The sequence below is a fragment of the Lepus europaeus genome, chromosome 7 (genome assembly GCF_033115175.1).
Source record: "Lepus europaeus isolate LE1 chromosome 7, mLepTim1.pri, whole genome shotgun sequence".
NCBI classification, from domain to species: domain Eukaryota; kingdom Metazoa; phylum Chordata; class Mammalia; order Lagomorpha; family Leporidae; genus Lepus; species Lepus europaeus.
In genome coordinates, this window is record NC_084833.1 from 96,288,567 (window position 1) to 96,302,256 (window position 13,690).

Sequence of the window (13,690 nt, forward strand, 5' to 3'; positions counted from 1 at the left end):
TAGCGAGCACTCCCTGACGCCCGTAAGAAAATGGCTCTCACTTTTCATTGGCTGCCCCTCCCGGAGCTGAGCCCTTGTGTCATTTTCATTGGTTGTTGCTGCTGTCACGTCCCTTCGCCACACCCACTTCCCCATCGGCGCCCAGTGAGCTTCGACGGAAAGTAATTTATAGCGTTCGGGGGGCGGGAGTCCGTACGCTGCAGGTCCGTTTCCCCCACCCCCGCGCCGCGGCTCCCGCCCCGCCCCCAGCCCTGAACCCCTCCCCCGGCCCGGCCGGGCCCCGCCTCTACCTCCCGGGAGGGCGGGGACCAGGCGGCGGCCGCAGCCTCCGGAATATGCTGGAAACCGGCGGGCGGGCGCCCGGGAGGTGCTGAAGGGACAGTTCCCGCCGCCGAACTTGCCCCGCGGAGGGCGGGCGCGCGGGTGGGGCGGCCCGGGGCCGGTGAGGCACGTGAGCGATGGAGACCATCTGGATCTACCAGTTCCGCCTCATCGTGATCGGGGACTCCACCGTGGGCAAGTCGTGCCTCCTGCACCGCTTCACCCAGGGCCGCTTCCCCGGGCTGCGCTCCCCTGCCTGCGACCCCACAGTCGGCGTGGACTTCTTCTCGCGCCTGCTGGAGATCGAGCCGGGCAAGAGGATCAAGCTGCAGCTCTGGGACACGGCGGGACAGGAGAGGTTCAGGTAGGGCCGCGCGCACTCGCGCGCAGGGACCCCCGGGGACCGCGGGGACGCCCCTTCCTTAAGGTCCCGCCCCGCCGGCCCCGGTTGGGAGAGGCTCGGGCCCTCCCCTCTCGAAAGTGCAAATACTCCATTCTCGCTTCCCCTTTGCCCCTCCTCTTCCAGGGACGACTTCCTCCTCCGCAATTTTTCACTTCTTTCTGGGTGCCCATTTCCTGCGCCCCCTTTCCGCCTTTCGCTTCCCGCCTGCACCAGGGTCGCCCCCGCCGCCCACCCCTGTTTCCCAACTCCTTCTGCTCCTGCTGATGCTTTGATCTCCTTGGGCTCGCTGCCACTGCCTTCTCGCCAAACTCGGCTTCCCTCGCTGCACCCACCCTCACCCGACCACCCCCCTCCCCTCCAAGCGCCTCTGTTTCTGCGCTAACCAAGCAAGTCCCCCCCGTTATGCGGCCCGGGAGAACGGCGAAGTAGGGTTCCCAGATTCGTGGTTGATGCTTTAGCTCCACAGCCTGGGTTACTGCATGAGCTCACCGGGCTTGGTTCACGGAGGTGGATGCGGTAATGGTTTGAACACCTCACAGCACTGAATGTAGTCATCAGAAATACCGGGCCATGACCCATGGGAATGGATCTTGTAGGACAGCTAGATGCCACACCAGGGACACTGGCCCCGCTGACGGTTTGGGTGTGTGTGTGTGTCTTAAAGGGCTGAGTTGTCTTTGGAAGTTTGTCATCATTGGTGCATTGATAGGAAAACGAAATATATTGAGGCTTGCCAGGAACTTTTATTTTACTCGTGATTGGCACTCAACATTCTGGGTGATAACAGAATAGAAAATAGCGTTTCTCGATAGAGAAGGAAGGATCCAAATTGAATGGTCTTATTCTAAATAAAAAGTAAACAAGATTGTGTGCATTTCATGCATTTATATTAGACACACCCAGGTTTAAAGCATATTTTCAGTTTCTGGGATTCAAGGACACTGTTTTAGAGGAAGGTCGGAAAGCTGGTGTATTGTAATGTTTTGTTTCTTAAAGATTGCATTATCAAGTGGAACTCATTTAAGCAAGCATTTAGCATTGGTCAGCAAGTGCTCTTGTGAAATGCACAAGGGGACTTCCCAAACATGGCCTCTCTTCGCCCCCCAGCCAGCATCCGCTCCATCTGATGAGGTCAGCCTACATCTGTGGGAATGGTCCAAAATTCAAAGTTTTGGTCTTCGTTCTCAGCTATGACACTGATTCATAAAGATAATAATGGAGCTGCGTAGCTTGCTTGTACCTTAGTTTTCCTATGCAAAGTGGAAAGATGGTAAGGTCAGCCTTTAGAGAGTTGTTGAAGATTATTGATTTGATTTGTACTATATAAATATTTTCAAGAAATTCCTTTCCAAGAAGCTTCCTTTAGTTAAAATAGTTTTCAAACTTCTGATTCCTTATCCATGAAATGAAGGAGTCACTGGTCTTTAAGATCCCTACCAATGTGACTACTCGAAGATTGATTCTAAGTTCTTTCATTTGCCATCTCAGTCAGAGATAAACTTTGAAGTATCTTAGGGTCACAGAAAAACATTTACTAATAGATCTTGTTCACCTTTTAAAGTACGTAGTACAATAAAAATGGGTTCTTTACGCCTTAAAGTTCTTGCAACTATAAGAAGCATAGGCAGTAAAATCTTGCTGTGTCGAATTATTTCTTTAAATGTAGCTCTTCAACTTACTGACAGGAAAGTAAAGGATAATTTGTTGGACTTTAAAGACCTTTCTGCTAAATAGGTTATTGTTTTTGAATGCCTTTAAGAAGGATGTGGAAGCAGGTGTTGTGGTGCAGCAAGTTAAGCTACTGCTTGGGATGTCCCCTTCCCCTGTCAGAGGGCCAGTTCAAGTCCCTGCTGCTCAATTACCAATCCAGCTCCCTGCTAATGTGCCTGAGAAAGCAGTGGATCATCGTGTACTTGAGTACTTGCTTTCCATGTGAGAGACCCAGAGGGAGTTCCTGGTTTGTGGCTTCAGCTTGGCCCCATCCCAGCTGTTGCAGCCATTTGGGGAGTGAACCAACAGATGGAAGATCTCTATTTCTCTCTCTCTCTCTCTCTCTCTCTCTCTCTCTCTCTTCCTTTGCCTTTCAAGTAAGTAAATCTTAAAAAAAAATGTGAATAGTAATTCATCTTAAATACATTATTAAAACCACACAGTAACTCTCCCCTAATAATGCAAAGACATTTAGGGAATGTGTTGACGGACAATGAGTCATACTTTATTTTGTTTGGCTGTTGGCTGTTTACCAAAGACATATTCATGAATGCATTAATATTTCAGTAACTGCCTCCAAATACTTGCCTTTCTATTATCTGACAGAAAGTTTCACCATAAAATTGCATTTAAAACATTTACTGTTAAATAATTTTGTGTCTTTTGCTAAGAAAATATACTTATTTGAATAATAGATATCCTTGCACATTTTATTTCATAGAAAATACTATAGTTCGTGAATTTATATTCCTGTCATACTCATAATCATACTATGAGGATTATATATAATCACACTAGTGAGTAATGTGTTTGAAGGCTTATTGGTAGTTAGGCATAAATGAACAAAATGGAACCTAGTTTAGATAGCTCACAGGATAGCTTGAAAATATGAACAGATATGTTACAGAACAATAAAATAGTGAGCTGATAATTATCAATATGATTACCCTTCGCTTCCAGTGTTCAGATTAACATTCTAGTAGCTGACAAATACTCAAAATAAAAAGGAACAAAATCATAGTAGCTTTAGAAAAAGTATATATGTAGCCGGCGCCGCAGCTCAATAGGCTAATTCTCCGCCTTGCAGCACCGGCACACCAGGTTCTAGTCCCATTCGGGGCACTGGATTCTGTCCCGGTTGCCCCTCTTCCAGCCCAGCTCTCTGCTGTGGCCAGGGAGTGCAGTGGAGGATGGCCCAAGTGCTTGGGCCCTGCACCCCATGGGAGACCAGGAGAAGCACCTGGCTCCTGGCTTCGGATCAGCGCGATGCACCGGCCGCGGCGGCCATTGGAGGGTGAACCAACGGCAAAAAGGAAGACCTTTCTCTCTGTCTCTCTCTCTCACTGTCCACTCTGCCTGTCAAAAAAATAAAAAATAAGAAAAAGTATATATGTGAGCATACTGTAAATTGTAATATAACCTGAAAATGTTAAGCTTTTTGATTACTAACACAATATTTTAGTGAGGGAAAAAATGTTAAATTCCTATGTTAAGGAAACTTGGAATTACAGTGCCTTCATCAAAGATGTATGTTTATTTCTGCCTTGCATAATAGTCTCAAGTTGAGTGGTCCAAGCTGATGAAATGGTTTTGTTCCAGGCCATTATTCATGTACCTTCTCTTAGTTTGCTGCCATCCTAGGACATTATCACGATGTTCATGGTCACAATTGCACTGCAGACACACAGTGTCAGCTCAGGAGAAGGGGAGAGAGGATCTAAACCAAGCAGTGTTCCTTTTACGCAAGTGAGGTCAATGTGCTCCAGATCATGTCAGCTGTCAACTCACTGGGGAGAACTTAGTTACAAGGCCACATTCAGATTGGGCCTTCCTGTGCACAGGAGGTAGAGAAAGAAACTTGGGGTTGCGGGTGTTGTAGAGAAACTACAGTCATCACATTTTATAATTCTTAATCATCATAGTGGAAGAAGTTTAGCAGTAAAAGAAATAAGAGTAAATAATGTTTAGTACAGCATTAATAAGGATAAATATATTGGAAGGACTAGAAACTTAAAGAATATTAAATAGAAGAAGATAGATTTTGAGTTTTCCTATAAAAAGCATTTAAAGTGATGTGAATGTAAAGTGAGATAAAGAAACAGCAATGTTGGCTGTAGGAATAGGAAACCTCTAGACTTCAAGCCAGATTTAGCCTTTTATTTCACGTTGTCTGACCTTTTAGGTGTTACAGTTGCAGCCACTGGTTATAAAGCCCAGAGAATAATGTCCTCCTCATGCAGTGCTCTCAGAGTGCGTTCTACAGAACACTCATCCATGTGATTCTTTTAAAGATGGGCTCGGTAGTCATAGAAATTTGGAAATCCCTGGACTGCATGTGACACTCTTAAAAATTTATTTCAAAGGCTGTAAGAGCTATTGCAGCAGAGAAATCGGTTTAACCTTCTTTAAGCTAGCATTTTCCAAATATTTCTGAGGGGTTAGTTAATTAATTAATTTATTTATTTATTTTATTATTATTATTATTATTATTTGACAGGCAGAGTGGACAGTGAGAGAGAGACAGAGAGAAAGGTCTTCCTTGGCCGTTGGTTCACCCTCCAATGGCCGCCGCGGTAGGCGCGCTGCAGGCGGCGCACCGCGCTGATCCGATGGCAGGAGCCAGGTGCCTATCCTGGTCTCCCATGGGGTGCAGGACCCAAGCACTTGAGCCATCCTCCACTGCACTCCCTGGCCACAGCAGAGAGCTGGCCTGGAAGAGGGGCAGCCAGGACAGAACCGGCGCCCCGACCGGGACTAGAACCCGGTGTGCCAGCGCCGCAAGACGGAGGATTAGCCTAGTGAGCCGCGGCGCCGGCCTAATTAATTTATTTTATTGGCGAGACAGACAGAGGCAGCCAGCCAGTGAGAATGCCCATCCACTGGCTCACCCCCGCGGGAGTCAGGAGCTGAGAAACTCAAACCAGGTCTCTCCTGTATGAGGCAGGAACCTAACCACTAGAACAGTCACCACTGCCTCCCTGGGTCTGCATCAGCAGGAAACCCGAGAGCAGAGCCAGGCACCAAACCCAGCCACTCCAACACGGACATGAGTGTCTTAATCAGCAAATCAACCCATGTCTTAACCCCTGGGCCAAATGGCTGATGCTAGTTGCCCCTCTTCCAGGCCAGCTCTCTGCTGTGGCCAGGGAGTGCAGTGGAGGATGGCCCAAGTCCTTGGGTCCTGCACCCCATGGGAGACCAGGATAAGTACCTGGCTCCTGCCATCGGATCGGCGCGGTGCGCCGGCCGCAGTGCGCCTACCGCAGCGGCCATTGGAGGGTGAACCAACGGCAAAAGGAAGACCTTTCTCTCTGTCTCTCTCTCACTGTCCACTCTGCCTGTCAAATAAATAAATAAATAAATAAATAAAATTAAATATGAAAATCTTGTGATAACTAGTATTGGGAGGAGTATAATTGGGAAAAGCTCCCTTGGTAAATTGCATTAGCAAAGCTGCTGAACAATTGAGGTTGCAGTGGAAAACTTGGAGATGTTAGTTGGCCAGCCAACCAACAAACTAACAATGGAGACAATCTCTGTCTCCCTCAAATCTAGGGGTGCTCTCTAACTGTGCTGTTAAATCTACCAAGTCTCCCCTAACCCTCTCCCCAATCTAACCCCTTCATCTCTCTTCTGCTTTATCTATCTTTGTCTCCCCCTTCTTCCGACTTATTTTTCCTTCACCCCTCTCCTCTGCCTGCCCCTACTCACAGTTTACTCTCAGTGTCTTTTTCTCTCCCTTGTTTATATTGTGATGTGACTCTTACTCTCTCCTTTTGGTTTATCTCCCCTAGCTCTTTGGCTGCCTTCTGTCTGTCCTCGCCTCTGCCTATTTGATATTCATGGAAAGCTCATGTTGCAGAGTGCTTTGATATCTGTTCTCTGTTCTTAATGTTAAAAGCAAGTGACATCAACATTTAAAATTTTTCCTTAAGAGGTCTTAAGTCCCTAAGTAGTTGTTTTGTTGTTGTTTTTAACAAAAAGAATCTTTATTGGCTTGCCTACTCTACCCCCACCATGGCCTGAGGTCTCCAGTAGGAAAAGATTTTCTCTTCCTGGATTGCAGAGTCCATAATTGCATAGGTAATAGAGCAGCGGTTGTCCACAATTGTGTGCCATAACCACTGCAGTCTGTTGTCTCTGGTAACAGGGCCCCCGGCTGGGCTTATTCCAGGCTCTTCCTTCCATACATAAAAGAATTCAAGGCAGAGGCATAAAAGTGTGCAAGGGAGGAGGCTCTGTTTAAAGCAAAGGAAACGTGTAGACAAGCTAGAGAGAGAGAAAGAATGGACAGAAAGCCAAAGACTCCCATCAACAAGATTCCAGCTATACTTTTTTTTTTTTTTTAAGATTCATTTATTTATTTGGAAGGTAGAGTTAGTTACAGAGATAGAAAGGAGTGGGACCAGTGCTGTGGCGCAATTGGTTAACACCCTGGCCTGAAGCGCCGGCATTCCATGTGGGCGCCAGTTCAAGTCCTGGCTGCTCCACTTCCGATCCAGCTCTCTGCTATGGCCTGGGAAAGCAGTAGAAGATGGCCCAAGTCCTTGGGCCCCTGCACCTGCGGCTACTGGCTTCGGATTAGTGCAGCTCCAGCCATTGCAGCCAACTGGGGAGTGAACCAGTGGAAGGAAGACTCTCTCTCTCTCTCTCTCTCTCTCTACCTCTCCTCTCTCTGTGTAACTCTGACTTTCAAATAAATAAATAAATCTTTAAAAAAAAAAAAAAGAAAGAGAGAAAGAAAGGGAAATACAGAGAGCAAGATCTTCTGTCTACTGGTTCACTCGCCAAATGGCCACAACAAATGGAGCTGGGCCAATCCAAAGCCAGTAGCCAGGAACTAGAAGCTTCTTCCTGGTCTCTCACATGGGCGCTAGGACCCAAGAACTTGGGCCATCCTTTGCTGCTTCTCCAGGTGCATTAGCAAGGAGCTGGATAGGAATTGGGGCAGCCAGGACTTGAACCGATATCCGTATGAGATGCCGACACTGGAGGCAGCCACTTTATCCACTATGCCACAGCTCCAGCCCCCAAGCAATCGTTTATAATCGTTTATGGGGAGGCATAGGGGGTAGTATCTGGGGTGGGGTGAATTGAATATTCAAAAGCAATAAAGTTGGGTGTGTGGCTTGTGAATCACCCATTTCTGTACCCTTTTTGGAGAATGTCAGAAATATCATGACATCAGGTGCATGGTGGGATTGGTAGTGCTTCAATGATAATTTTATTGTAATGACTAATAACCTAAAAGTTATCTCAGAGGACATATCCTGCAGCCATAGTGGATATTTCCAGCCAGTTCTGGTTCTAAGTGGAACTTGGGTTTCCATTACAGGGAACAGTGGGGAAGAGGGGCTGGTAACGCACAGAAGGTGGGTTTGGATGGTGCACAAAAAGAGGTTTAGGTTTGGATGTCATGTGGCAAGTCAGCCACAGCTGTCAAACCAACGGCCTGACTGGGGCTGTCAAACCTCACCTCCTTTGTCTAACACTACCTACCAACGCATATCACTGTGTTGTTAGAAACAATGGGAAGGCAGGCTATATTTATACTGAGTTATCAGATAATATATCTTGGTTAAAATAGTTTGTTTTGAACAGAAATCTAGCCCAACTAGATAATAGGGATACGTTATAAGTGAACATCCAAGTGTTTTGAAAATCCAAGGACCAGAGATTGTGGATTTCCCCTCTAGTCTGTTTCCATTCTCCAACTCTGTTGTCTCCCAGACTCTTACTCAAATTCTCAAAAGAAGAAATCTCATGGACTACTTAGTTGGCCAGTGAGTCAGCTCCTGTGTGGTCAGGCTTTAGAGATACATATACTGTAATACCATGTGTTATCAAATATACTGTGTTGGTGTTATAGGTCATATAAGGCAAAAGTATCTGTAAGGGTCCACTTTCTGGAAAAAGAAATTCATGGAAGGAGGAAGTGAGCAGTGGCGTTATCGCCAAACCCGTCTATTTTATATTGTCTCAGAGTAAAGTGTTGTGGAAGAATGAGCGGGCGTCCAATTATACCCCCTAAAGTAAACAAAATACCATATACTACATGCATGAGGGTGAACTTGTGAAGTAAATAAAGCTCATTTGGGGCCTTCCCACCTTTCTTTCTTGTGTTTTTGGAAAGCGAGACTTTGAATATCCTTCTCTCCTATTCTAAAAGCCCCCCTTAATGCTCTCTTAGCTTCAGAGAGAATAGTTGAAGACCAAGACATACAAAATGATTAATAGTTGGAAACAACTTAATAAGCAGAAGTATCTATATTCTGTAAGAGGATGACCACCAAGAGAGACAAATGGTTTTTTCCTATTGGTAGAGTTATAGATATGTGGCAGATGGGTGCAGGAATTTTCCTCTCATGACGCCACAGTGGTGACCACCTGCTCTGATTTACTGGCCTCCCCGCCACACACACACACACACACACAATTAGTTTTCAAGCAAAGGCTAGAAAAAAAAGTTAGAGATGGTGTTGTGAGTACGTGGATCACCACAGTGAGATTTTCAAATGAAGAAAATGCTTTTCTCAGACTGAGAAAGATATATATATATATATATATATATATATATGTATATGTATATATTTCTATTTATACATGTATGTATAAATGTGCTTGAAATATATATAATATATATATAGAGAGAGAGAGCGAGAGAGAGAGAGAGACAAAAACACATCCAGCCATTGTCAGTTTGACTAGCATGCGAAGATTTTACCGTCCATAGCCTTGTTTCTTAAAACTTGGAAGAGGCATCTCTGAAGATTGTCCAAGAATATTTATTTTACTTTATTAAGAGGCACTTAACTTAAAGGAAATTTGCTTTCTTCCAGCCTGCTCTATCTGTCAAGCTGTGGAAAAGAAAGGTAATCCATTACTGAAGTGCACACACACCTCATATACCAGGGAACATCAGATACATCTTTGATAAGGTATTTCAATCCTTTGGAGTTCTTTTTAATATTTATTTTATTTATTTGAAAGACAGAGTTATAGAGAGGGAGAGACAGAGAGATCTTCCATTCTACTGTTTCACTCCCTAAAAGGCCTCAATGACTGGGGCTAGGCCAGGCTGAAGCCAGGAGCCTGGAACTCCATCCAAGTCTCCCATGTGGGTGGCAGGGGCCCAAGTACTTTGGCCATTATCTTCTTCCTTCCCAGGCACATTAGGGAGCTGGATCAGAAGTAGAACAACTCATACTCTAAATTGATGCTCATATGGGAAGCCTGCATCACGGGCAGAGGGTGGCTTTAACCCACTGCCTTATAACAGTAGCCCCTAATTCTTTCCTAAGCAAAATAGTTACAAAACATAGAGTTTATGATCTCATATGTAAGGAACTTCTAATCAATTCTTTTTTTTTTTTCTTTTTTTGACAGATAGACAGTGAGTGAGAGAGACAGAGAAAGGTCTTCCTTCCATTGGTTCACTCCCCAAATGGCCACTATGGCCAGTGCACTGCACTGATCTGAAGCCAGGAGCCAGATGCTTCTTCCTGGTCTCCCATGCAGGTACAGGTGCCCAAGCACTTGGGCCATCTTCTACTGTGCTCCTGGGCCACAGCAGAGAGATGGACTGAAAGAGGAGCAGCCAGGACTAGAACCTGGCACCCATATGGGATGCCGGCACCACAGATGGAGGATTAGCCAAGTGAGCCATGGCACTGACCCATAATCAATTCTGATAATACATGATTCAAGGAAATTAACCTTTAAAATTGCCACCTTGCAGGGGCCAGCGCCGTGGCTCACCTGGCTAATCCTAAGCCTGTGGCTCCAGCATCCCATATGGGTGCCGGGTTCTAGTCCCGGCTGCTCCTCTTTCAGTCCAGCTCTCTGCTGTGGCCCAGGAGGGCAGTGGAGGATGGCCCAAGTGCTTGGGCCCTGCACCCGCATGGGAGACCGGGAGGAAGCACCTGGCTCCTGGCTTCAGATCGGCACAGCACCAGCCATAACGGCCATTTGGGGGGTGAACCAATGGAAGGAAGACCTTTCTCTCCGTCTCTCTCTCTCTCACTAACTCTGCCTGTCAGAAAAAAAAAAAAAATTGCCACCTTGCACAATCTACTTGGTCTGTTATGAAATACATGATAATATACTGCACTAGCCTACAGGAGATCCAGAAAAACATGAGAAAGGTCAAAGTATGTTTTAAATTTAAAAGTATACCTTTATTTTAAGTTGTGAAAGAGTTTCAAAACAGATAGTAGTGCTGCATTTAAGCATTAGTGAGTAAATTTTGATGGCATATTATCTTAGCTAAAATCTTGACAATCTTCTCTTTATTTTATTTTATTTTATTTTTTTGACAGGCAGAGTGGACAGTGAGAGAGAGACAGAGAGAAAGGTCTTCCTTTTGCCATTGGTTCACCCTCCAATGGCCGCCACGGCCGGCACGCCGCGGCCGGTGCACCGCGCTGATCCAAAGGCAGGAGCCAGGTGCTTCTCCTGGTCTCCCATGGGGTGCAGGGCCCAAGCACTTGGGCCATCCTCCACTGCACTCCCTGGCCACAGCAGAGAGCTGGCCTGGAAGAGGGGCAACCGGGACAGGATCGGTGCCCCAACCGGGACTAGAACCAGGTATGCCGGCGCTGCAAGGCGGAGGATTAGCCTAGTGAGCCACGGTGCCAGCCAACAATCTTCTTTTAAACATTCCTTTTGGTTTTTTGTTTTGATTTTTAAGATTTATTTATTTATTTGAAAGGCAGAGTTACAGAGAGGCAGAGGCAGAGAGAAAGAGGGCTTCCATCTGCTGATTCACTCCCCAGATAGCTGCAACAGCCAGAGCTGTGCCAATCAGAAGCCAGGAGCTTCTTCTGAGTCTCCCATGTGGGTGCAGGGGCCCAAGGACTTGGGCCATCTTCCACTGATTTCCTAGGCCATAGCAGAGAGCTGGATCGGAAATGGAGCTGCCGGGACCCCATATGGGATGCTGGCGCTGCAGGCAGCAGTTTTACCTACTACACCACAGCGCCGGCCCTTCTTAAACATTCTTGAAATGTGGTGCTAATTTCTCCTTGCCTTGCAGTAATGATTCACTTTTAATTTAGGAACACCGTGCTAAATCAAATTATTACACTGTTGGCAGTAAATATTTAAGACCATCTACTGATAAATAACAAAGATGCAAAGGAACCATCAAAAATATCAGTGTCAAAAACATATTGAAGTAAGGGAACAGAAACTTCTCACTTCCTTTGTGTTTTACTTCTCTATTATGGTGTTTGTGTCTAAAGTCACACAAGAAAGTGTTTACAAAAGCAGTCCTAAAGGTAATCCAGCAGTGACTACTGCCAAATGTGAGCTTTCTCTCTTTTTTCTGCTTTTTGTATCATTGGTTATGATCGCCTTAAACTGTCTTCCTCTACCAGGAATGTTGGAAAGAGTATTTCTTCAGATATTTTAGCCTCTCCAAATATGTTTCCTTTTCATGGGACTTAGTGTAATATGACCTCAAGTAGGTAAGGCTGAAGTATAGCCTTAATGCTTAATGACAGATTGCTAGCTCATAAGTACAAAAAAAAAAAAAAAAAAAAAAAAAAAGATAGTTCATGAACCCTCTTCTCTGAGAAGAGGTCAGGAGAGATGCTGCAAAAGGGAGGTTAGATAGGTAAGAATATCCTGGCTGTAAGAGAGGACATGATGAAGAAAGATTATAGATTTTCAAATTGTAAGATTGAAAGGCCACCACAAAACACACCACACACTGGAGTTAAGGGAAAGATTTATTGTCAGGTGGAAGAAGCCTGATGGGCCGGGAGGAGAGGGCGAGAGAGTAAGAGAGAGAGCAATCAGGAGAGCACATATGCGAGAACAAGTCCTGTTATACCTTTGCATGGGGCAGGGAAATAGGAGCAGTGAATCCCATTAGGGTGGAGGTGGAACTGACACCTGTGGTTGGGCCATCTGGTCACCTGGCTTCTAGCAATGGCAGCAGGGGCTAGAGCCTAGGATGGTGACCAGGATGTAGACCGTACCACAGATAAGAGTTGGGCCATTTTACTAACATTCCCCTCTTTTTGTTTGTTCCATTATCACCTCCTGTAAACAGTATAAAAGTATAAAAGACAGTATAAAAGCCAGGGTGAGAATAACAGCCAATGGTCCTAGGAGTGGCATTAACCAAGTAATGAAGGGATTTCATAGAGGAGAGGAAATGGGGGAGGTGTCTCTGGACCCTGGTGAAGACTGTTAGATGGATGTGTTTTTATGTAGCCTGATTGGTTAACATAATAACAACACGGTTAAGGCCCGTCTGTTCCATAGTACCACACCTGTTAGTGAGGTGATACAGTTTTGGAGACATCAGATGGTATCAGCTGAGGGCTCAATGGACCTAGTGACCTCCTCTTGTAACTGTTGGAGTTGTTTTGGAGTTGGTTGGTCAAGATAACGTTGTGGCCCAAAGCTGTTCCTGAGATCACTACTGAGGAGAGGGAGGCTGCGAAGCTGATCCCAGCCAAGACTGGGAGAAAGGCTGCTCATTAGCGGGTAGAGGGGTTTGTCTGTAGAAAAATTCTGAACAATCATACAACGTTAAGTGGGGCAGAGTACCATCAACACACATGGGTTAGGAGTAGAGCCATTGATGTAAGATTATGATTACAAAGGAATGAGGCCCCAAGTGGGCTAGACAGGGTCTAGAACAAAAGACAGAGTCATCATTAGAGGGTCTAAGGAAAACCACAAATAACTTTTCCCATTGAGAGGCAAATGGAAACTGACAGAAGGGACTTGATGGTGATCAGGTGGACTTTACGGCCTTGCCAGTTAGGAAGCCCAGGCCTAAGCATCTCCTCACATGGGGTACATCATACGGGAGGTGTGAACCTCCTTGGGGAAGGCACCCTGTTGAATTCCGTTATGTAGCTGGCCTGGGAGGAGAGCTGGCCAGCTATAGGCAGGTGGCATCTCTAACAGGAAATTTACAGTTCTGCCTGCAGTGTTGCTGACCCTGCTTGGCCGTCCCCTCAGCACTGATGCTTATTTTGGAAGGTGGGCTGAGTGGAGGGCTTTTCAGTTTAGAGCCAATAAGATCTGTGGCTCTGATGGGTGACCTTCGACTCCAGGGCAGTTCCGCTTCCAGTGATCCAACTCTTGGCTGGCAGAACTGCCAGGATTTCTTCATATGCTGATTTCTGCTAAAGCCCCGGCCTTGCACACCGAAAGCCACTGCAGTGGACCGGCGTGTTGGATCTCCTTGATGGCAGATCACTGTGCAAAGCAGCCATTAATTGGCCTGCCACCTGT

General features: G+C 46.0%; 1 protein-coding gene across 1 annotated transcript in view; it reads left to right on the forward strand.

Annotated features, from left to right (window-relative positions):
- Positions 1 to 438: 438 nt before the first annotated feature.
- RAB39A (RAB39A, member RAS oncogene family) overlaps positions 439 to 13,690 on the forward strand; it is a 43,563-nt gene continuing 30,311 nt past the window's right edge. Inside the window, exon 1 of the mRNA XM_062198351.1 lies at positions 439 to 685. Within this exon, the coding sequence (XP_062054335.1) occupies positions 459 to 685 (227 nt within the window). The 5' untranslated portion in view covers positions 439 to 458. The remainder of the gene's footprint in view (positions 686 to 13,690) is intronic.